Source organism: Notothenia rossii, assembly GCF_949606895.1.
Source record: "Notothenia rossii genome assembly, chromosome: 8".
In the NCBI taxonomy this organism is placed as follows: Eukaryota; Metazoa; Chordata; class Actinopteri; order Perciformes; family Nototheniidae; genus Notothenia; species Notothenia rossii.
In genome coordinates, this window is record NC_136906.1 from 20377384 (window position 1) to 20398979 (window position 21596).

Sequence of the window (21596 nt, forward strand, 5' to 3'; positions counted from 1 at the left end):
AGGAAAAAGTAGACCTTCTGGATTTCTCTCACATTGTGCAGTTTTTGAGCACAAAACACTAACCCTGACTCATAATTGAACCAATATTACACTTCCGATTACAGTTCCAATAATAAACTCAATTTTAACTTCAAGCACATTAACAATGTCACGGTTAACTTTGGCTGTGAATTAAGTCTTAAGTCTGAAGTCAGCCAGGAGAGTCACAAAGAACATTTCATTGTGGAAAATGTAAGATTGAGGGTATGGCCTATACAAAGTCAGTATATCACGCTCTGGTCCTTCAATTATGACAATTATGTCTCTTGCCAGTTATGGACATGCAATTTTCCATTTCTGGAACACCTATTTAAACACCTCACCCTGGGCTATAACTTTTAATTAACCTGCGCAATTACAACTCTAATTTACTTATTAGAGATGAGGTTAAGTTGTACTAAGGTTTTATTACAGAGCTCAGAGAAATAAGTTTTTATGCCTCGTAATAACATTGCCAGGGCCCCAAGTCCTAACTCTCTCTCCTTCCCATCTAGCGCGCACACGCACACGCACACGCACACGCACACGCACACACACACACACACACACACACACACACACACACACACACACACACACACACACACACACACACACACACACACACACACACACACACACACACACACACACCTAAATAAAAGAAACATGGATGGAAGAGATGGCCAGTTTTAAAAATATAGACTTCAGTTTATTGCACAATCGTTGCTGGAGACTGAGGAGTGCAAGGGCCTGTCTGTTACACAGGACACTGATGTTTGACAGATGTGTGAAACAACAGCACAGGAACAAAATGTGTTTGTGCACACACACCGGATAATGAGGAACTCTGGGGATGCAGTCAGCCCCCGTCAGTGCATAAGGGAGAAATGAATGTTGACAACAGATTTAATGCTTGTGTGGACTCTGCAGGAGAGCTCATACACACACGTTAACATATATGGTTAGGAAATATAAATAAAAAGTAACTGCAAACCAACGCAGACAGTATTACAAGATGTCAATTATTTTCATTTGCCTGCAGTATGGCTACAATAATGCCTGCATCAGTGCACATGAACTTTCACTAGATGGAGCCACGCTTACTCCTTTGTCAGTTAGAAAATGTGACATTGCACATATGAAATGATTATAACAGACAGACCCTCCATAAATCTCCCTTCATCCTAAAAGGGCTTGTCTCTTTATCTGTACACATTGACCAGTGTCATTATTAGGATCCACAGAATTACAGTTATCAGAATAATTAGAATATAACAATACAGGTAGTCGATTATAAACAGGTCATTAACAGGCTATCCGGCACCTGTGTTATATTAAAAAATGAATTTTGTTATGTTAGTTATGTGTTCCTACATCTCGTCATTTTTTCATTTAACACACAGCAGATGGACAACATTTGTCTGGCCAGGTTTCACTCCTGTAACATGGTTTTCTGAGAAATATTCCACCATCTTTGTCCCTTCTGTCCAATCTGTTACCCAGTTAATATGAACAAGTTGGACACATAGGACAGGCGGAGGTCAATGGAGGTCTTGCAGCCATGTTTCAGACAGCAGAGGACAGGCCTTGAATGTTACAGCTACTGTTATGGCACCCTGAGAAGTGGGAGACCCAGGATGTTGGCGCAAATCCCTCCGTTACAGCGTATCAGCTGTTTCAAACAAACACAAAAAACGGACTTCACTGTTACGTATCCTTCGGCTGATAATGCATAGATAGACCAGTGGTAGTCACGAGGTATTCACATGCCTGCCAAGATTCCCCACAATAGTAACAAATCATTCCTTACCAACATAAAGAAAATGGTTACATTTAAATAGTCAACGCATTCTTAGTTAGGGTCACAAAAAGGTCAAACAACTCTACATTAGCACTGAAAACATTATTTTCTGTGTTCACATACATATGGACACATCTAAGCAAACACACATCTTGGATATTAATCTGAAGCTCAGCACTGAGCAACGTCCCTCACTCATATTTCCCTTGGCTGTGATAGAGAGCAGCCGCTTCTGTGAGGCAAAATCCAATTTCTTCTTATCCTATATTTTATTCCCTTAACATATTGTGTATGTATCCAAAGAAAATTAAACGGGGTATATCGTTTGCATTGTATGTATATATAATCTACATACATGTATTTACATTATTTATATGGACTTTAAATGTTTCAAAACTCTAAATTTACTTTAATCCGAAGCCCTTTTAAGAATTATGAAGAGTGCAGTTTATTTGAAATTGATGTTATGCCTTTTGATCTTTGAAAACCTCCCACTACTCACAGTCTTTTCCTGGAGCGAGTGACATGGCCTGCGGATGGCTACAATAAACAAACAATTTCCTAACAATATGAGACATCAGCATCTGTTTTATAGCTACTTTCATGCATATTTTGTTCAGTTTCATTCAGTGGCCAATAACACATTAGTTTCAGCTTTTACATTGTACCACAGTCATATAGGTAATTATCACTGGGTCAGAGTGAAACTAGCAGACATTAGGTGTCTGACTTTTAATCAAGGGGAGGTGGGGAGGACGCAGTCTGGGACTTGTGTACATGATTAAGACCGTGTGAAATCTGTCTTCACCTATGAGTCAGTGTTAGCACAGGAAGCAGAGGGTGTGCTACACCTCGATCTCTGCTAATTTGGCAAGATAAAGTGTGTCTGACGGGATTGGCAACTAGTCAGTGGGCAGCTGTGACTGTCGGCATGGGAAACAAGTGCAAAGTCATTAAGAAAGTAAAGTCAGCCTGTGGAAAATAAATCAACCACTAGTCTTGAGCATGAAGGAACAGAGCAACAGTTTCTTTTACTCAAGAGTAGTGCCGGAGATACCACAGAGGAACACAGTGGCAAAACAATCATGGACATTCACACAGAACTGATACATAAGAGGAGGGACAGGGGTTCATTCCCGTTGGTTCTCAGCCAGTTCAACACAACTCTGCTCTTAAAAAGAGTGTCTAACCTCTATTCAGGTAAAACATATCTACTCACAGAACATAAATCCAGCTGCAGAGCATATTCGGCGCATTTAAATAAGAAAACATAAATATTGGCAATAAAGTGCACCATTCTGTGGCAACAGTGAGTGACCCTTATAATCCATCAATCAACAGTCAGTGTACAGGCAAACATCCAAATACATAAAAAACCTTTTCATTCAACTTCAAAAAAAGGACCTAACATCCTTAAAATCTAAGATCATATTCCTATTCTGTAAGAATGTTTTGCTTGCCGATTATTGTGATTGTTTTTGTAAATGGCAATGCATAGAGACACATCATTTTTAACAATATTACTGAGGGACAGAGATCAAAAATCATTTTGGAAAAGGTGTGTAGGGAGAATATATGAGGAGCTAATCCTCTGGATGTGCACAGTTAGAATAAAACAGAAGATTTTCTCTGACCTCTATCTTGATCTGTCGTCCTGCACAGCAGTGATTTGTTTAAACAGCCGGCAGAAACACGATGTTACCTGTATCTGTAAGTTAATAGAACTGAGTAAAACGCGTAACAATTTGAAACAGTTCATAACAGTATTTTGTGCATAATGTTCCAATAGTCAGTTACAGTGTAAAGATATTTAATTATTTAGGAACTAACAATTACAATCAACAAAATATGGAAATGTAACTTTCCTTTAACTTTCAGTGATATATATATATATATATATATATATATATATATATATATAGTGTTATTTCAGTGTGATATTTATCATCATAGTGCCTGTTCATATCTGTTCTGTCATTTTCAAGTGCACATAGGAAGGCTCTTCTACAGAACAAATGTGCATAAAAGATTTGAACGCAGCTTATAACTTCAAAGTTATAAAACCTCAACTTCAATAAATATAAATAGTGGTTACAATCGTCCTTACAATGGCAGATTTCTACAAATGTAAACAAATAAATAGGACTTTGCTTGGTCACCAAAGCAAATTTGGTGGACAATAATGCCTCTGAAAAACATGTGTGCAAAATGTGTGCACTAGTCACGTGCCACCTAAAGCAAGTGAACTGTTAACATGCTAGCAACCTCAGGAATGAACCCCCGCACCTATCTTAATTTCCTCATCATCATGTGACATTACTGACAAATCAGACCGACACAGGAAAAAAGAGGCAGTGGCAAAAAAACAAGTAAACAGGGACAGAAGAACCAGTCCAGTAAAACTCTGTCAGTTGGACGTAGTGAAACTCTATGAGTGCTTTGTGCAGCACTAACAGTATATATACATGTAGTACAAAAAAAAAAGTGTGAGGTTGTCTGAGAGTGTGTGTTGCATGTGTGATGTGCATGACATATAGATGTGCTGCATAGGTAGCAACAGTGACATCTGAGAGGACTGAGCATGTGATATTTTCAAGCCTAGAACCGTCTTCACCAACCAAACTAACTAATGCTTTAGTAAAACTTCTGTTATTAGGCTAAGGCTTCAAACTCAGCCTAACCTTTACTAGAACCTTTAATTAAGACGTCATAGTGTTCAATACTCAGTCCTTATATTTAGTGTTTAAAATGTACCATTGTGTGTGTAAGTGTGTTTGCCCGTATACACCTGTGTTTGTATGTGTGTACGTAATTGTGTTTATGTGTGTGTCCGTAGACACCTGTGTGTCCATGTTTACGAAAAGACACAGAGTCAAAATGCTTGTGCATGTAGTTTGACATACTTTAGCCTGCATTGGCACAAAGTACCTAGATGGATGTAGATATGAACATTCTGAATTTGAGTGCATGAGGTGAACACATGCACGTACAACACCTCGCTGCATTAGTTCCCCCTGATGACCCCTCCTCCCCCTCCCCTACGCAAACACCCCCCTCCCCTCAGAGGTCCTTGAACCTTAGATCCTAGTGCTCCTTGTGAGGGGGTGGGGTCAGCAGGGGGGGTCAGTCTGAGGGACAGTTGTAGCTGTTGATCCACAGCAGGTCGTCCAGCACACCCCAGTGCAGGTAGAGAATGGAGCCTACCACCAGTACATGCATGATCTGGTGGCTGTTGCACCAGTAGTCAAAGAGACCGGGGCGGAAACGCTCCGGAATGCGCGTGATGTTGATGACCCCGCCCAGCACGGCCAGCACATCCATCATGAGGAAGTGGCGTAGCGAGGTGGGGCTACCGCCACCCATGCCCACCCCGCGCAGGAGAAAGAAGGAGAAGCGGAACAGCGCCTGCCAGGCAAAGGAGCGCAGGCGGCGGACGCTGCTCCGCGCGGTGACGGCACAGTAGATGGCGTGGCTGGACAGCAGGATGTAGACTAACAGGGCCACAGTGCGGATGAAAGGGTAGCACAGCAGCGTGCTGTAGACAATGGGCAGCGCCCCTGAGACAAGAAAAGAAACAGAGGAGAGTCAGCACAGAGATGGGGCGCCCTACTCAGCACGATGCAACGCCTGGTGCAAGCCACAGTGACACAGAGGTCATATTGTTTGTACAGAGACACTGCTCATTCAGAGGGTGGTGAGCAGCAGTCACATCCTCTTATGTTGTCGATGTCGGTGTGTTAGATACAGCACTCAACTCGTTGAGCAGTTTTCTGTGTGCTCCTGATAAAACTACGTTTTCAAGATTTGGAAACTTTGGTGAATAAAAAATTGAGCAGGAGGAATTTGCATAAATGTATTAAACCCATATGGAGAGCTAAAAACATTTCAGTTGTATTATACTCACTTAGAACTCAAAGGATTTGTCAGGTATTCCATAAGTCGATAGACAAACACGTAATCAGTAACTATGGTTTTAACGCTTTGTTTATTTGTGACTACTATGGTACTGGGTCATGATTCAGTGCACTTTGCCAAACATAGAATACTATGTATGTATTAGTATGAAGCACAACATTCAATTTCACCATTAAAAGTTCCGACCGGAGACTTTTTGCTGTAAACCCGTTAAGAGATGCTGAGGTTAGCACAACAAGCGAAAGAGCTTGCACAAAGATAACACAGGTGCTGAAAAATGTGGGATATGACGGTCAAGCAGGTGGATTTCATTCATTTTTCATTTGACTTAGCGCGAAGAGCTAAGCTGCATGGTTAGTTTATAAAACACAGATATCCAGGCCGTTTCTCAATCTCGAGGAAACTGGCTTCCAAGCCAATATTTCAAGGATGCTACGTCATCGAGTGCTGCCGAAGTACTGTTCCAATCGCCAGCATACTTGGAATTCCACCGAGGCTGCGTCCTTGGTTTTGGGGAAATTTCGAGGCTGCACATGGGTAGACTTTGCGTCCTTCAAATCCCCACAATGCTTTGCGCACGGACCAATTTCAAAAACCCTTGCGGAGAATGGCTGAACCGACGCAGCACACATTTAAATGTAAGTATATAGTGGCGTAGAACATGTGTTGGTAAATATCTTACTTTGTTGCATTTGTTTGTTATCACCAAAAATATGTTCCGTGAAAGTAAAGCAAGTTCATAATTAGATAGACATCGTGAGGTATTTATTTTCGGTACAGTTTATGTTGAAAGAGAGTGGCACACTTGTTAGCATGTTCCATTCTTCTTCGTTTTCTGAAGCCGTGGCTTGGAAGCATACTTGCTTCGTTTCTGAAGTGACTTGGAAGTACGCAACTACCAAGCCAGCATCCTCGCGATTGAGAAACGGCCCCAGTCTCAAGTCACAATATTAATTATAAGTGTATTATCATCAGCATATGTTTATATTGGCAATCTAAATTGTTTTAACCAAAGTACATAAATAAGTAAAAATACTGCATTTGTCATTTAAGGCTATTACAAGCAGCATGAATAGATCAATAATCAACTTGGATCATCTCTTACATTGGCTAACTTACTCGGTAGTCAAATATGTAATCAGTCTTTGAACACCTCAGAGCCAAACACTTCCATTGTAAATCATTGAAAATCAATAAAGAGTACTTCCACCCTCAAAATAAACAGATCAGCAATAACACAAGGCAGGCAAAATTATAAATGGCAAAGAAATCTGCTGAGCTTACCCAACGTGTTGATCATGCAGATTCCACACACGTCGAGTTTGAGGAGGGTGTGGTAGACGGGCTCCCCCCCCTCGTGGTTCATGAAGAGGTGGTAGAGCACAGAGCCCAGCTGGGGCGACAGGCAGGCCAGGAAGTGCACCACACCCAGCCACGTGACACTGATCTGAGACCAGGGGATGTTGAGCGGTAGCAGCACCAGGAAGCACACCAAAGGGATGCCTGGAGAAACAGAGAAAGCACAGGTTGTTAGAGGAAGTTTACTGAAGTAAAAGATGAAGCCAATGTGTAGCTCCCGTCAGGGCTGCACACAAAACAAACATGAAACACTTTTAAAAAGGGAGATGCTGCACTCAGTCATGTTTTTAATTAATCTAGAGATCTTCAGTACATTTTTCACACTAAAATGTGTGAAACACAACATTTTGAAGGATTATTTACTGTTAGAATTTTTTCTTGTGCCTGAGGTAATGTGCACCTGGTCCGAAAGCCATCAGCTCAAAAACAAAAAAATAACACTGTAACTTTGATAAATCCAATAAAGTGTCATGTTTATCTTTGATGGATTATCTAGCTCAGGACTTTCGAGGCCTGTGCATGTTATTTTTCATACAGTGCTGAGTGTGTGCAGACACCAGCAAGAATAATTTGCAAGAGGGCAGAAATCTACATCATTGTCACCTTGTGAGTGGAAAAACAAAGCCACGGCTAACTATATTTTTTTTATTCAGCTAAGAGACATATTTAGAATGGCCTCATAGGTTTAATGTATGTTTCCCTTTTGGGGAGATGTGTTTACTGCTATGTTAGCAGAAATATAGACCTTGCAATTTGATACACATACAGTTGTTAGGATCATTTATCACTCTACAGCACACATACTGCACTCCATTCCTTTTTTTTGCTCACTCTGCTGTTCCCAATGTCAAGGCATTTGTCCCGGCCAGGTGATACTGGCATTGCGTTCTACTGTAACACATCTATTTTAAATGTGTTATCTGTGCTCCTCCCCCCACTCGTCCTGAGCCGAGCGGCCAAGCTGAATCCCATTCAGGGTTAAATACAGTAGAGAGGGCCTCCTATGAAGTCATGAACGCAGTGAAGAGTCTGCAAGCTGAGCTGCGGGCAGGATGTTTTCAGTTTATATGCAAAAGAGTCAACAGGAACCAGCTCGTGAAACTTATATAAAATGTTACAACACAATAAAAGACTCATGAATTGCATGCAAAGCTCTGAATCTGTTCTTCTTAGTTCAGAAAACTGGGCAAAAGCTTGTTGCCCTAAACATCACTGCCTTATATAGGCAATAGTGTTAAGGGTGTCTGCAGGCCACATGCTCAGCTGACGTAACAGGAGTGTTATAAGATTGCACAGGGCCACTTCCCTGATGATCACTTCTGCAGTTTATTCTGTGACGGCTGGCATTTAGAAGTGAAGCAATTACCTTCACAATGAGGAAGTTGTCAGACTCGCAGGAGTCTCTGTGAACACACTGATGAGGTACTACACCTTCCTACAGCTGTAGGATGTGTGTTATTGGTATTATTTCTAAATACAGTCAATGGTATTAAGAGGTCCTTCTACTGTGGGGCATGCTATTGGCAGTGAAATCAGCCTGAAAACAAGCCGACACATCAGTCTCACCACTGGCTACACTGATTAACATATTACTACAATTAATGTTGCCTTGCACAAGCCTATCAACAGATTGACATTGTTGTGTAACCATGACATTTTTACCACATGGAAATGCCACTCAGAAAACAAATGTAAGGCAAACTTCTGCCTGTAAGCAAAGAACACACACAACTTTTTAAACTTTTTATTCTGAGTGCCTGTGGAAAAGTGGTGAAAAGGGTACTCACATCTTTTACTTAAGTACTAGTAAAAGTTCTGAATTCAAGATGATATTGTATAATTAGAGAGGCACTTAAAAAAGACCCCTCTTTTACTCTTTTAAGGTAGCTGGTTGGGCTCAAGACCATTTTTACCAGATGATAGAGCTGTAACAACTCATCTTTAATCAAGGGAAAGAAAAAGTAAACTGGAACTATTATGATAATCCCTAATAGTTTCTGTCGTTTTCAAGTTATATCAAGAGGATTTGCTACTTTTTTACCTATAGGTTTTGGATTGTTGCTAGGACACAAGACATTTAAAGACATAACCTTAAAGGTGGGGTAGGTAATTTTGGAGAAACCAGCTCGAGTGGGCTAGAATTTGAATACACAGCCGGAACAAATCTGCCACTTCCTTGCAGAGCCCCTCCAATGACCAATGAGGCAGGTAGGCCATCCAGTTATTTTAAAATGATTGGTCGTGCTTTTTACAGTACTATGCCTTCCACAGATGAAATTTTTTTATGGATTTTTTGTCAAAGCACTTAAGATATTCATCGCTATCGGGATGTTAAGAGCATTCCATCGAATATAACAAAAAGTGTATCTCGAGCCGGTTTCTCAAACTTACCTACCCCACCTTTAAGCATTAAAGGTTTTTACCATTAGTGTATGTTTCAAAGTCTAGACAACATGCACTGATTAATCCAATAATATGCCAAAAACAGTCCTTATGTTGCAGACAAAAGTTTGTTATATTTTACATTAACCTGGCATTATATTCCAGTTTTTATGTTTATATCCACTTGTTTAGCACACTGTGATGCAATTGTTGGTGCTGTACAAATAAATACCATTATTCAAATATGAATATGAATAACTTATGCACATGGTCAAAAATGAAGAGGTTATGTCATGTATGCCTTTATGAACGCAAATGGTCCATGCATTAGTGCAGAGTCTGGTTGGCATCCTTCCGCAGGAACAGTACTGCTGTGGGTTAATACCTATGGTTAATACTCAAAGTCACACAGAAATCTCACCTGCTGACTAAGCAGTTCATGCTGAATTGTTGTACTCACCGTGAGTGTATATGTTCCCAAGTTCATTGTGCAGGTAGAACAGGCTTCTGATGCAGTCTTGCACAGAGGAGCTTGGCCGGTATCCCGTTAGGACGTATTTGTTGAACTGAAGATGAGGGGGTGAACTCGCCCAGTCCAGCAGCCTGGGTCCATTCAAATATGCCATAGCAAACAACCCCGTCAAAAGGACCCCGCCGAAAAAGTAAAAAACAGACTGTACACCTATATACACATTTAATAGGATTATTGCGACTAAAACCTTATGGGATACCATTGGTGTTGTTTAGGGGTTCTATCTTGTGCTGTAAGCCTCCTAGCTTTGGCGCTAGTCTCTCAACACGGTGTTGTCAGCGCCGCCGCTGTTCGCTCTGAAACGCCGGTACCTGTGTGAGTGTCATCCGCGAGGCTGGAGACAGACACGGCCAGCCACGTACATGGTGCGAGCTCGGGACGGTCATTACATTTGGCATCTAAAAAATGTCTGTGAAGCACCTAAAAGCTTGCAGCGATTGAGAGGCAAATTGTTCCTCGTCATGTTAAAGCCACTTCCTCGTTAGTTAGCATTCCGGTGAAGAAGCAGCAGGACGGGTTTGAACGCCTCCCCGGCGGCAGGGATGCTGTGAGAGGTCCATCCAACTCCAGAGGATGCTAGCTCCTAGCGGTCAGATCTGCAGTAGAGGACTAGCAGGTCATAGCTTTAGTGTTATGAGAGCAACCCGGAGCAGATGCTCGGGTCGGTACATTTAATGCTGAGTAGCTTTCGTAAAGCGTTATAAGAAGAAAAAACTGATGAGATCCGTGATTCTGGAGCAGAGATTTTGGGAAGGTCTGCGGGCTAGCAAGCCGGGCAAGTCGGCTACCGATGTCCAGTGACTGGGGATGAGGAAGCAGAAATTTGAGCCAGGTGATTTAAAACACATACGGTCCGGTCCGTAAAGCGTACATTGACTTTCTTCCAAATCTGTTTCACACATTATTTCCCAACATTATTTGAGGCTGGCTCTATTCCTTGAAATGCGGAATCTTCCCTGGCGGCCTTTAAATCCCCTGCATTGCCTTTACACAACTGTCAAGCTAGAGATAACAACAACAACGACACTTCCGCTCACTGATTTCAAAATAAAACGGGCCACAATATTTAGCCAAATCCTCACATTAGAGAAAACTGCTCACTCTGTAATTTTATGAACGAAACGCTAGAACAATTTTTTATTTACTGTGTACAGTTGGATCTCTTTTTGATTGGATCTTAAAACTAATTTTGATAAGGAAATCTTACTAAAGGAACCCGATTTGATTCATATTCAACAGTCCCAATTTCTCAAGCAACAATAGATGTTACTGAAAATTATTGCCCATCTATTTTTCCACTCCTTGCCCTGTCAGCTCACGTGATATTATACTGCCACTCACTTTACTTGGACTACTTGCCCCTTACTACATAAATATCCTTATTATACCTGTTTTTTGTATCTTTCTGTCCGCACCAGGCAAATATAAATGTGTTCCTCTACATAATTTCCTTGACTTTATAGAGATGGATGACAATTAAGTCTCTCTTATGTAACTATCATGTGTTCATTGTTGTGTATGGCAGTTTATATGACCAAATAGCCAATATATGCTCATTTTAATTCATTTCTTATTTCATAGTTCTATTTGTATCTTTAATTGTATTAACCTGTGTGAATCTGTGCTGTCCTGTTTTTCATCCTTACCCTGTTGCTGTTTGAACTACTGAATTTCCCCACAGGGATTAAAAAAGGTCCATCTCATCTTGTTGGGATAAAACTATTCCTAGGTTTTCTTAGTGTCAATTTGATTAAATACAACTCCATTAAAGAATATGCACTATGCAAGATCTAAAAATCGAACATTTTACATGCAGAGAGATGCTAAACCTCTGCAGTGCAAGAGTCATTTGAACTGTTGGTGCATATTCTCTAACACATTTGCAATTAACCAAATTACCCAAGCCAACAGGCACATAGTGACCTAGTAGTTTTCCTGGAACTCCAAACAAAATGCCTTCTATGCCCACTTTGTAGTCCATCATTTTTCTTAATAAAACACACATTATTTATAATCTGAATATTTGAATAAAGATCACATTTTATTTTGAAGGCGAACAGTTTTCACCTCTGGTCTTATTCTGTTTCACTGGGACCGCTTTCATGCTGCTCGGCGGCACTGGCAGCAAATGCCGACACTGACTGAACAGCTGCCTTCAATACAGACGGAAATAGTGCAGTTAGCAAAAAATCTCACATTGTAAACAGAAATAGCGTAGTTTCTTAGTTATAACTAGATACACATAATTGAATTAAAGCAAAATGTGTTCTTTCTTTAAAATACTTTGGAGAAAGAATAATACCAGCCCTTCAATCGTGTGTCCAAAGGTCAAGACCAACTTGATTTATACAAGACATAACAAATACAATTCACGATTATAGAATAGACCTATTCTATAATCGTAAATTGTATCTATAGATTTTAATCATGACGAGAAACGCTTTTGCAGCTGCAGTTCTATACATGAGTTACTATCCAGACACATGACACTATGAGTCCAGAGCTCAAATCTCTGTGCTTGATTTATTTGAATTTCAAAAATAATAAAGTACTTTCATAATAGGCTTGATTTTTATTATTGAGTGTTTTTGTGTGTCTTTTAACAATAAAAACGTTTAAAACATAGGGTGTATGTGTGTTTCCAATAATACTGCACAAAACCTACTCATGCACTTGGATTTAGACTTTCCCGGGGTTCACTTGAAGGCAGCAAGTGACGTGCAGTAATCCTCTAATAGAAGAGAAGTGAGGATCTGCGGATGAATCACACCACCTCAACCTCTCACCCCTAAGCTGCCTGGACCTTTCGCCATGTAGAAGCCGACCGCCACACCTCTGTGGGGCTGTGACGAACTAGGCCCCACTCCCTCACTCTGGACCAACCAAATGTCACTTGTTTATCATATTCATGTATGTAGTTAACATTAAAGTATCCAAAACCACAGAATGTCGGGGAGGGAAGTGGAGAATACAGTATAACGTTAATGTTGAAATCGATGCTTTTTTGTATTGATTACTTTGTGTTGCCTTGATCTGTAATATGTAGCATAACCTCTTATAAATGCTCTTACAACACATTTTTATACTATCCATAATTTACTTAATATAAATCTAATGTATTCATAATGTATATGTCTGGCTTGATTTGACCGATATATATATATATATAGATATATATATATCTATATATATATATATATAACCTTTGTATAATTTAATTTGGTTAGACAAGGGTTTATTTTAATTGTACATAAATATTATTTTCAGTGTCAATATTTGTAGCTGAAAGGTCAAATTGTTCTGAACCTGGCTCACTAACATTTTAACTTAGGCCATCATATACAATTTCAAAAAACAAATGTTGTTTGGGAAAGTCTTGAGAAATCTATAGTGTCAGTCTTCTCTTCTCACCTAGATGGCCACATACCAGTAAAACTTGAAATAATTTCAGGTTCACATATAGATAAAAAAAAGTGTGATATCAATTTATTTCAACCGCCTTTATTGTCTCTAAGACCACTGTCACCTCACTCCCTCATCGCGTCCTGCCCTTCATCCGCGTCTATAAAAACACGTTTTGAAAGAGATGCACAGTCAGATTCAAGCATTGAATGTGGGACGTGCAAGGACAAAAGGTTAGTGACAGGTAAGCTGATTTGCTCTTTTTGCTTTGGACAGTATGAGTAAAAGAAAATTGTCCGACCATCCTAAATATTGCTTTTCAAACAAAGTGGGAATGCATTGCTCATGAATTATATTTATTTTCCAGGAGATCAGCTTGTTTTCATCATCTTACTTAACAGAAACATGTTTCTGTTAAATATGTGCATCTATGCCAGCCTCATGCTGTCCCTCCCTCGGTGTACATATCAATCCTGCACAGAGGGGACACCCAGACAGTGTCGAGATGCAGAATTTGCTCCAGGTACCAATTTGGCCGGCGAAGGCTTTGATATCACCAAGATGGAACGTAAGGGAGCCTTTGTGCTCAACATGAATCAGTGGGAACGCAAGGACAAAACATGCACCCTTTGCAGCAACCCCTTTCTGGAGAACAAAAAGCAAAAGCTCCCCTTGTCAGTCATGGACTGGATAGCAAAGCAGTCCTGCAGCATGAAAGTGTCTAGCACGCTCCACAGATCCAGTGAGTCTCTGGTCAGTTCCAGCTCCTCTTCTGTGGAAAACAACTGGAAGATCAATCTTGATGTTGATGTGGGTGACAAGAGCGGCTCATTGATGCTAGCTGGTACTAATTCCAAATTGGCTGAATATTCCATGGGAAAAACTAAGAATGATAAGTTTAGCTTCACAATGCACGGCATGTCCTGTGAGTACTACAGGTAAGAACACGAGGACTGGGATGAAACTTTATCCACACAATCCCCTTCATGCAAATAGAAATGTTATGAACAATGGCATAAATAATGAACTGTTGTTTGTCTGTTTCAAATTCTTTTTTTTCTGGTCCCACTATAAACAGCTACAGAGTGTCCAGCACCCCCATGTTGCACAGAGAATTTAAGAAAGCAGTGAACCAGCTTCCCAAAGTCTACAGTCCAGAAAACAAGCAAAGATTTTACAAACTGTTTGACACCTTCGGCACCCATTACGTCACCAAGGTAAGGAAAAAATAATGGCAGGATTGGAATAAAACAAATCAATCTTCTCAAATTCAAGCAGTACTGAAGATGATACAGAGGAACAATTTGCTTATTAAGGATGTGTTCCACATATATAATATGTATATTATATATATAATATGTATATTATATATGTATATTATATACTGTATTTCCAGGTGAAGATTGGAGGAAGTGTTCAGTCTGTGACGAGCATCAGGCAGTGCCAAGCCAGCTTGCAGGGCCTGAGTGTGGAGGAGGTTCAGATGTGCCTGGAAGCTGAGGCGTCTGCCAGCACCAAAGCAATTAAACTAAAAACTGAAGCAAAACACTGCCAGAAGGACGCTGACAAGATGGAAAGCAAGTCTTCCTTCTATGGCCACTTCAACGACAGGTAAACACCATTTGTCTAATGTTTTGCATACATGCACTTATAAAATATAAAGTACCAAACTGTGGTTGAGATGAATTTCCACAAAGAAAACATTTCAAATTTTAAAATCACCAACCACTCTCCTCCACAGGTTCACAGAAATAAAGGGGGGCCATACCACAGAGCCAGACCTTCTTTTCTCTGCTGACAAAAATCCATCCGCCTACAAAGAATGGCTGAACTCACTACCGCATAACCCAGACATTGTCTCAAATTCCCTGAGCCCACTTCATGAGTTACTTCCCACTAACACTCCTCTGCGAAAGAACCTGCGTTTAGCCATTAGCCATTACATCCTGGAGAAAGCCCTGTGGAAGAACTGCAGTGAGCACTGTCAGGCCGGCATCAAGAGCGACAAGAGAGATTCCTGCGTGTGCCAATGCCACAACGAACTCGCTGTAAACCAAGACTGCTGCCCGACCCGTAAGGGGATGGCACGGGTCATCATAACTGTACAACGGGGTGCAGGACTGTGGGGAGACCACAGCACAGCCACAGACGGCTATGTGAAAGTGTTTTTCAATGGGCAGATGATCAGGCGTACCCATGTCATCTACAATAACAACTACCCACACTGGGCCACTGTCATCGACCTGGGCACTCAGGATGTGTCCTCAGGGCATCAAGTCAAATTTGAAGTTTGGGATGAGGACAACAAATGGGACGACGACCTGCTGGGACAATGTGGGAAAGCTTTGTCTGCTGAAGTCAAGCAGGATCTCTGTAACCTGCATCATGGCCAGCTTTTCTACAAGCTGGACGTGAAATGTGCTCCCAGTCTGAGTGGAGCTCTATGCAAGGACTATAAAGCCTCTCCTATGAGTCAAAGTCTGAAGGAGCTGTACGTGTCCCGTCATTCACATCCAGTTCCAAAAGCTATTCTGTTAGAGATGGGTGTGTTTGTGGATGAACCAAGCCCACTGAGCAACCAGAGTCTTACTGCAAAGACTCAGAAGTTTGATTTAAAGTAACAACTGCGCTAGGCTTTACTGATGCTTATATTGAAGGAATTAGCAACATTACTTTTATTGTATTAATACGGTTTACCAAAGTAAAACACATCATCCATATCTGTCCTCACAAAGCTATTCTGATTTAGTTTTAACCTTTTTTTTTTTAACTATTAAGGTCATCTTTTTTTTTTTAAAGAAACTTGTGTTTGACAAAATACTGTTGTTTTAAAGTCTAGAAAGAAAAAATAGAAGTTTCAATATTTTCATTTACCTTCATATTTGTATCATGTAATGCTCATTATACTATATTCACTGGGCTAGTCTTTCACAGTTCAGCAAATCATATTTGAGCGATTTAAATTGTATTCTTGCCGCTTCTACTTAGCTCATTTTATCTTATGTTTTATCAATGCAATTTCCCTTTTCTTATTATATACATACATTTATTAAAGGTACTAGTTTATTGACATTTGCATCATATTTTTGCTAATTTGATATTTGACTTGACATTAGAGAAGTGAGGAATACAACGTTAAGCCTTTGCTTTCGATCACACATGTATTGCCATCATAAATTGTTTTGCTATATTTTATAGTCAATTACTGTACTACCTTTCTTAGACTCATACATGTATACGATTTTAATGATTGTTTACTTGTTCTGTTATCTGTAATGTAATGCAATTTCCGCTGTTAATTTTTAACATGTCACGTTTTTAAAATGTTGGTATACTTAAATAAATGACTTTTATCATGCTAAAAGTACTTATTTCTGATCATATGGCTGTAGGTGGTTTGCGAATATTAATTAATATTAATTTTCTTTGCTGAAACAATATCACTTCCTATTACAGGGCTATCTAAGAATCTTATACAAAACGGTACCAGACTTTCTTTGCTTTTTGTATGTCATAAACTTAAAAAGTGTATAATTAGAGTTCTCTGAGAAGGGCCACAGCCCACCACCACTTCAGAGAAGTTAAGGTTTGTGGTCTCTGGTCCGTTATTGACTGGAAAGCCAGCATTAGTTTGATGTTGTCACTATCAGTTTGAGTCTGTCTGTAGACCACCAGCTCCTCCCTCTCAGCATCGGGGCTGCTCAACATCCAGTAAACTTTGAAATAACGTTTTCCCCCACCTCTCCAAAAGACCCCCACCACCTCCTGCCCTTTTTTTTGTTTAAAGCACAGATACAAATGCTCACAGACAGTTTCACAAGTGCGGCGTGAACAGGCAAGACAAAGGTAAGTCTTATGCGCTCATACTGAAATATTCGTTCACGTTATTTGAATATACACCACCACCACCACCACCACCCTCCGTGGGTTATTTCAGAGTGCGATGAGTTATTAAGCATCCGGTAAACTGTACATTGCAAAATCATCGGGTAATTCTATAGTAAAGCTTATTCTTGTTACATCTGGAGGGAAACAATGGTAAATGTTTCATCATCATTGGCATTTGACTTAGAATATAGAATGTAGAAAATAAAGAGTCATAACATTTGGGAGTTTAATTTTATAATAGATGCCTAAGAGATCTTAAAGTAAAGTCAGTCATTAGGTTTTCATTTTACAGAATATCTTATCCAAAAAGAGCTATACAAATGACAGTTTATCAAATGTTAAGGCAGAATCAAAAGGGACACATGGCCCTTTTGATGCTGAGGGACATTTGCATCATGCTCTCAATAAGTGGTAAACATATTTTGGCCATCCAGTGCTTGACACCCTTGTGGCAAATGAGAAGATATTTAAATGGTGCCCAACCAAGTTTTTATGTAAACAAACAAAAGTAATCTTTACATTTTGTGTTTTTCACCAAAAACGCAGGTGGTGTATCCTTTAGGTTTAACAAAGGGCATTGAATACATTTCTGTTCATATAAAACTTTCACAAAAAATCCATCGAATGTCATGTTTTATACATAGGGAAACTTAACAAAAACACAATACAAATAATCCTAAAATAGGGCCTTGAGGAACAACACAAGAGGAAGAATCAAAAGTAAGATAAAGAGTTACCACTTGAAGGTGAAACTGATATATTGTACAGATAAAATTCAAACCACAGGCGTGACTGTGAATATGAACTACTACATGAACAGGATAGCACAAAATCACCAACTTTATCAAAAGCAGCAGAAGTGTCTTACGTAATATTTTAGTAGTCTAATTTCCGATGACTAAAGTCATTTGTTTTGAGGAGCAAACTCTACAGATGGAAATTCATCCAAAATGTGTTTTATAATCAACAAAAGGACTGAAACAACTACAAGAAAGTGTTTACCAAAGAACTTTGATACTCATGTAAAAAAGTATGCTTTAAAATTGGCCATAAGTTATAAGTGTCATCAGTTAGGGAAGTTATTTATTGAAATGTTTATGATGTTTTATGATGTTTTAAGGATGATGGAACAGTTGACTGAAGGTGTTTATGAGTATGAGGTTGTTTAAAAAGGTCAAACACACCTTTAAGAAGAAGGGACAAAATGACTTTATGTACAATGACCAAGTAGTAGTGGTGTACTAATGAACTTTTTCAATTGATTAATAAATCATGATTCTTTTTCAGGAGAAATCATCGTTAGTTTAAAAGAAACATGTTTCTGTTAAATATTTGCATCTATGCCAGCCTCATGCTGTCCCTCCCTCAGTGTACATATCAATCCTGTACAGAGGGGACACCCAGACAGTGTCTAGATGCAGAATTTGCTCCAGGTACCAATTTGGCCGGCGAAGGCTTTGATATCACCAACATGGAACGTAAGGGAGCCTTTGTGCTCAACATGAATCAGTGGAAACGCAAGGACAAAACATGCACCCTTTGCAGCAACCCCTTTCTGGAGAACAAAAAGCAAAAGCTCCCCTTGTCAGTCATGGACTGGATAGCAAAGCAGTCCTGCAGCATGAAAGTGTCTAGCACGCTCCACAGATCCAGTGAGTCTCTGGTCAGTTCCAGCTCCTCTTCTGTGGAAAACAACTGGAAGACCAATCTTGATGTTGATGTGGGTGACAAGAGCGGCTCATTGATGCTAGCTGGTACTAATTCCAAATTGGCTGAATATTCCATGGAAAAAACTAAGAATGACAAGTTTAGCTTCACAAGCCAAAGCATGTCCTGTGAGTACTACAGGTAAGAACACGAGGACTGGGATGAAACTTTATCCACACAATGCCCTAGCTAAACAAATTAATGCAATTATCTTGGTCTGTCTTTTTGGCTGTCTCCCTAAAAACAGCTACAGAGTTTCCAGTGCTCCCAAGTTGCATAAAGAGTTTCGGAAAGCAGTGAACCAGCTTCCCAAAGTCTACAGTCCACAATTCAAGCAACGATTTTACAAACTGATTGACACCTTCGGTACCCATTACGTCACCAAGGTAAGGAAACATTTTTTTTTTTTAAAAAGACTAAAGAAAAATGTCATACATTTTCTCAAACAGTATGTGTTTAAAAATACATTTCCAGGTGAAGTTGGGAGGAAGTGTTCAGTCTGTGACGAGCATCAGGCAGTGCCAGGCCAGCCTGCAGGGCATCAGTGTGGAGGAGGTTCAGATGTGCCTGGAAGCTGAGGCGTCTGCCAGCATCAAAGGAAAAACAATAAAAACTGAAGCAAAACACTGCCAGAAGGACGCTGACAAGATGGAAAGCAAGTCTTCCTTTTCCGGCCTCTTCAACGACAGGTATTTTCGCATATATTTGTCATGTTTTCCATTTATCGTAGGACTGCAAAAAACAATATTTTTTTCCTTATCAATTAATCTACGGGTTATTTTCTAATGACTTGGTCTATAAAATGTCATACATTGAGAAATCAGAATCAGAATCAGAATACCTTTAATAGTCCCACAGAGGGGACATGTACGTTGTTACAGCAGAAAAAGAGCCACAGACAGCCTAATGTTACATAATGTTACATGCATTAAAAGGTATTAAAGCCCAAAACATGTCTATCCCAGTGAAAACCATTTTATAAATGACTATTTCCAGAACCAGAAAACCCCTGTTGGCTCAGTTTTTTGATCAACTGTCCTCCACAGGTTCACAGAAATAAAGGGGGGCCATACCACAGAGCCAGACCTTCTTTTCTCTGCAGACAAGGATCCATCCGCCTACAAAGAATGGCTGAACTCACTACCGCATAACCCAGACATTGTCTCAAATTCCCTGAGCCCACTTCACGAGTTACTTCCCATTAACACTCCTCTCCGGAAGAACCTGCGTTTGGCCATTAGCCATTACATCCTGGAGAAAGCCCTGTGGAAGAACTGCAGTGCGCACTGTCAGGCCGGCATCAAGAGCGACCAGAGAGATTCCTGCGTGTGCCAATGCCACAATGAACTCGCTGTAAACCAAGACTGCTGCCCGACCCGTAAGGGCATGGCACGGGTCATCATAACTGTACAACGGGGTGCAGGACTGTGGGGAGACCACAGCACAGCCACAGACGGCTATGTGAAGGTGTTTTTCAATGGGCAGATGATGAGGCGTACCCATGTCATCTACAATAACAACTACCCACACTGGGCCACTGTCATTGACCTGGGCACTCAGGATGTGTCCTCAGGGCATCAAGTCAAATTTGAAGTTTGGGATGAGGACAACAAATGGGACGACGACCTGCTGGGACAATGTGGGAAAGCTTTGTCTGCTGGAGTCAAGCAGGATCTCTGTAACCTGCAATATGGCCAGCTTTTCTACAAGCTGGACGTGAAATGTGCTCCCAGTCTGAGTGGAGCCCTATGCAAGGACTATAAAGCCTCTCCTATGAGTCAAAGTCTGAAGGAGCTGTACGTGTCCCGTCATTCACATCCAGTTCCAAAAGCTATTCTGTTAGAGATGGGTGTGTTTGTGGATGAACCAAGCCCACTGAGCAACCAGAGTCTTACTGCAAAGACTCAGAAGTTTGATGTGAAATAACTGCGTTGTCTTTTTGTTTTTCGCGCTTACATAGCAACATTATTCTTCCTATTATGTACATAGATGATACATTAAGCAAGACCATTACTCATTCACTGACATCCGTGATTAAATATCTAATGATCAGATAGAATGAGATGTCAATGTCTGTTGGGAGCAATTGGTTTATGTGCTTAAAAAGCAGCTGCAACTCAATTATGATTTTAATAAGGCATTTTACAGTTTCTTAGCACGTGTTAGACAGAATAGTCAACATAGGCTCACATCAGCAGAAGATCCAAAAGGACTGAAATAGCAAAATGTTTAAAACAGTTATTTTATTGTTTATGCTGTATCTGTGTTTTGGTATTATACCCATCATTCTGTTGACTATGGCTTGAGAACAGCAAAGCATATTTTAAAAGTCCTTGCTCCGGATGCAAACTTTTGAGTTTGAGTCACTGCAGTTTTAACTTATTCATATATTTATTTCTTTTTTGACATACCTTAACATAAAAACGTATAGGGCATTTTGGTAGTTTTTTTATTATATTTAAAAGCAACATTTACTTGTGTGATTTGTGTATTGTAATCATGTCATTATTTTAAGGATTTTTGTTTATTCACAATAAAAGCATTTCATCTGAACCGTTTGTGGTACTTGATGTTTCATTGCTTTTGGTT

General features: G+C 40.1%; 3 protein-coding genes across 5 annotated transcripts; 2 read left to right on the forward strand and 1 right to left on the reverse strand.

Moving 5' to 3' along the window:
- Positions 1-692: 692 nt before the first annotated feature.
- paqr4a (progestin and adipoQ receptor family member IVa) lies at positions 693-13117 on the reverse strand. The gene is made up of 3 exons (XM_079643347.1): positions 9939-13117; positions 7022-7240; positions 693-5379 (listed from the first exon to the last, which is right to left on the reverse strand). Exons 1-3 carry the CDS (start codon positions 10210-10212, stop codon positions 4946-4948), a joined length of 927 nt encoding a protein of 308 aa, XP_079499473.1. The 5' UTR covers positions 10213-13117; the 3' UTR covers positions 693-4945.
- A 258-nt stretch (positions 13118-13375) lies between these two features.
- Positions 13376-16776, forward strand: LOC307017196 (perforin-1-like). 2 transcript variants are annotated; one of them, XM_079646744.1, is made up of 5 exons: positions 13376-13645; positions 13780-14350; positions 14491-14629; positions 14809-15023; positions 15154-16776. In XM_079646744.1, the coding sequence occupies exons 1-5, from the start codon at positions 13597-13599 to the stop codon at positions 16031-16033; spliced, it is 1854 nt and encodes a 617-aa protein (XP_079502870.1). In that variant the 5' UTR covers positions 13376-13596; the 3' UTR covers positions 16034-16776. The 2 variants fall into 2 exon arrangements, with proteins under 2 accessions (XP_079502870.1, XP_079502871.1); XM_079646745.1 differs by having other exon boundaries at positions 13378-13656.
- Positions 16777-17146: 370 nt separating this feature from the next.
- LOC307015759 (perforin-1-like) lies at positions 17147-21560 on the forward strand. 2 transcript variants are annotated; one of them, XM_079644574.1, is made up of 5 exons: positions 17147-17258; positions 18588-19148; positions 19255-19393; positions 19482-19696; positions 20054-21560. In XM_079644574.1, the coding sequence occupies exons 2-5, from the start codon at positions 18616-18618 to the stop codon at positions 20931-20933; spliced, it is 1767 nt and encodes a 588-aa protein (XP_079500700.1). In that variant the 5' UTR covers positions 17147-17258; positions 18588-18615; the 3' UTR covers positions 20934-21560. The 2 variants fall into 2 exon arrangements, with proteins under 2 accessions (XP_079500700.1, XP_079500701.1); XM_079644575.1 differs by lacking the exon at positions 17147-17258 and having other exon boundaries at positions 17299-19148.
- The last annotated feature ends 36 nt before the right edge of the window (positions 21561-21596 follow it).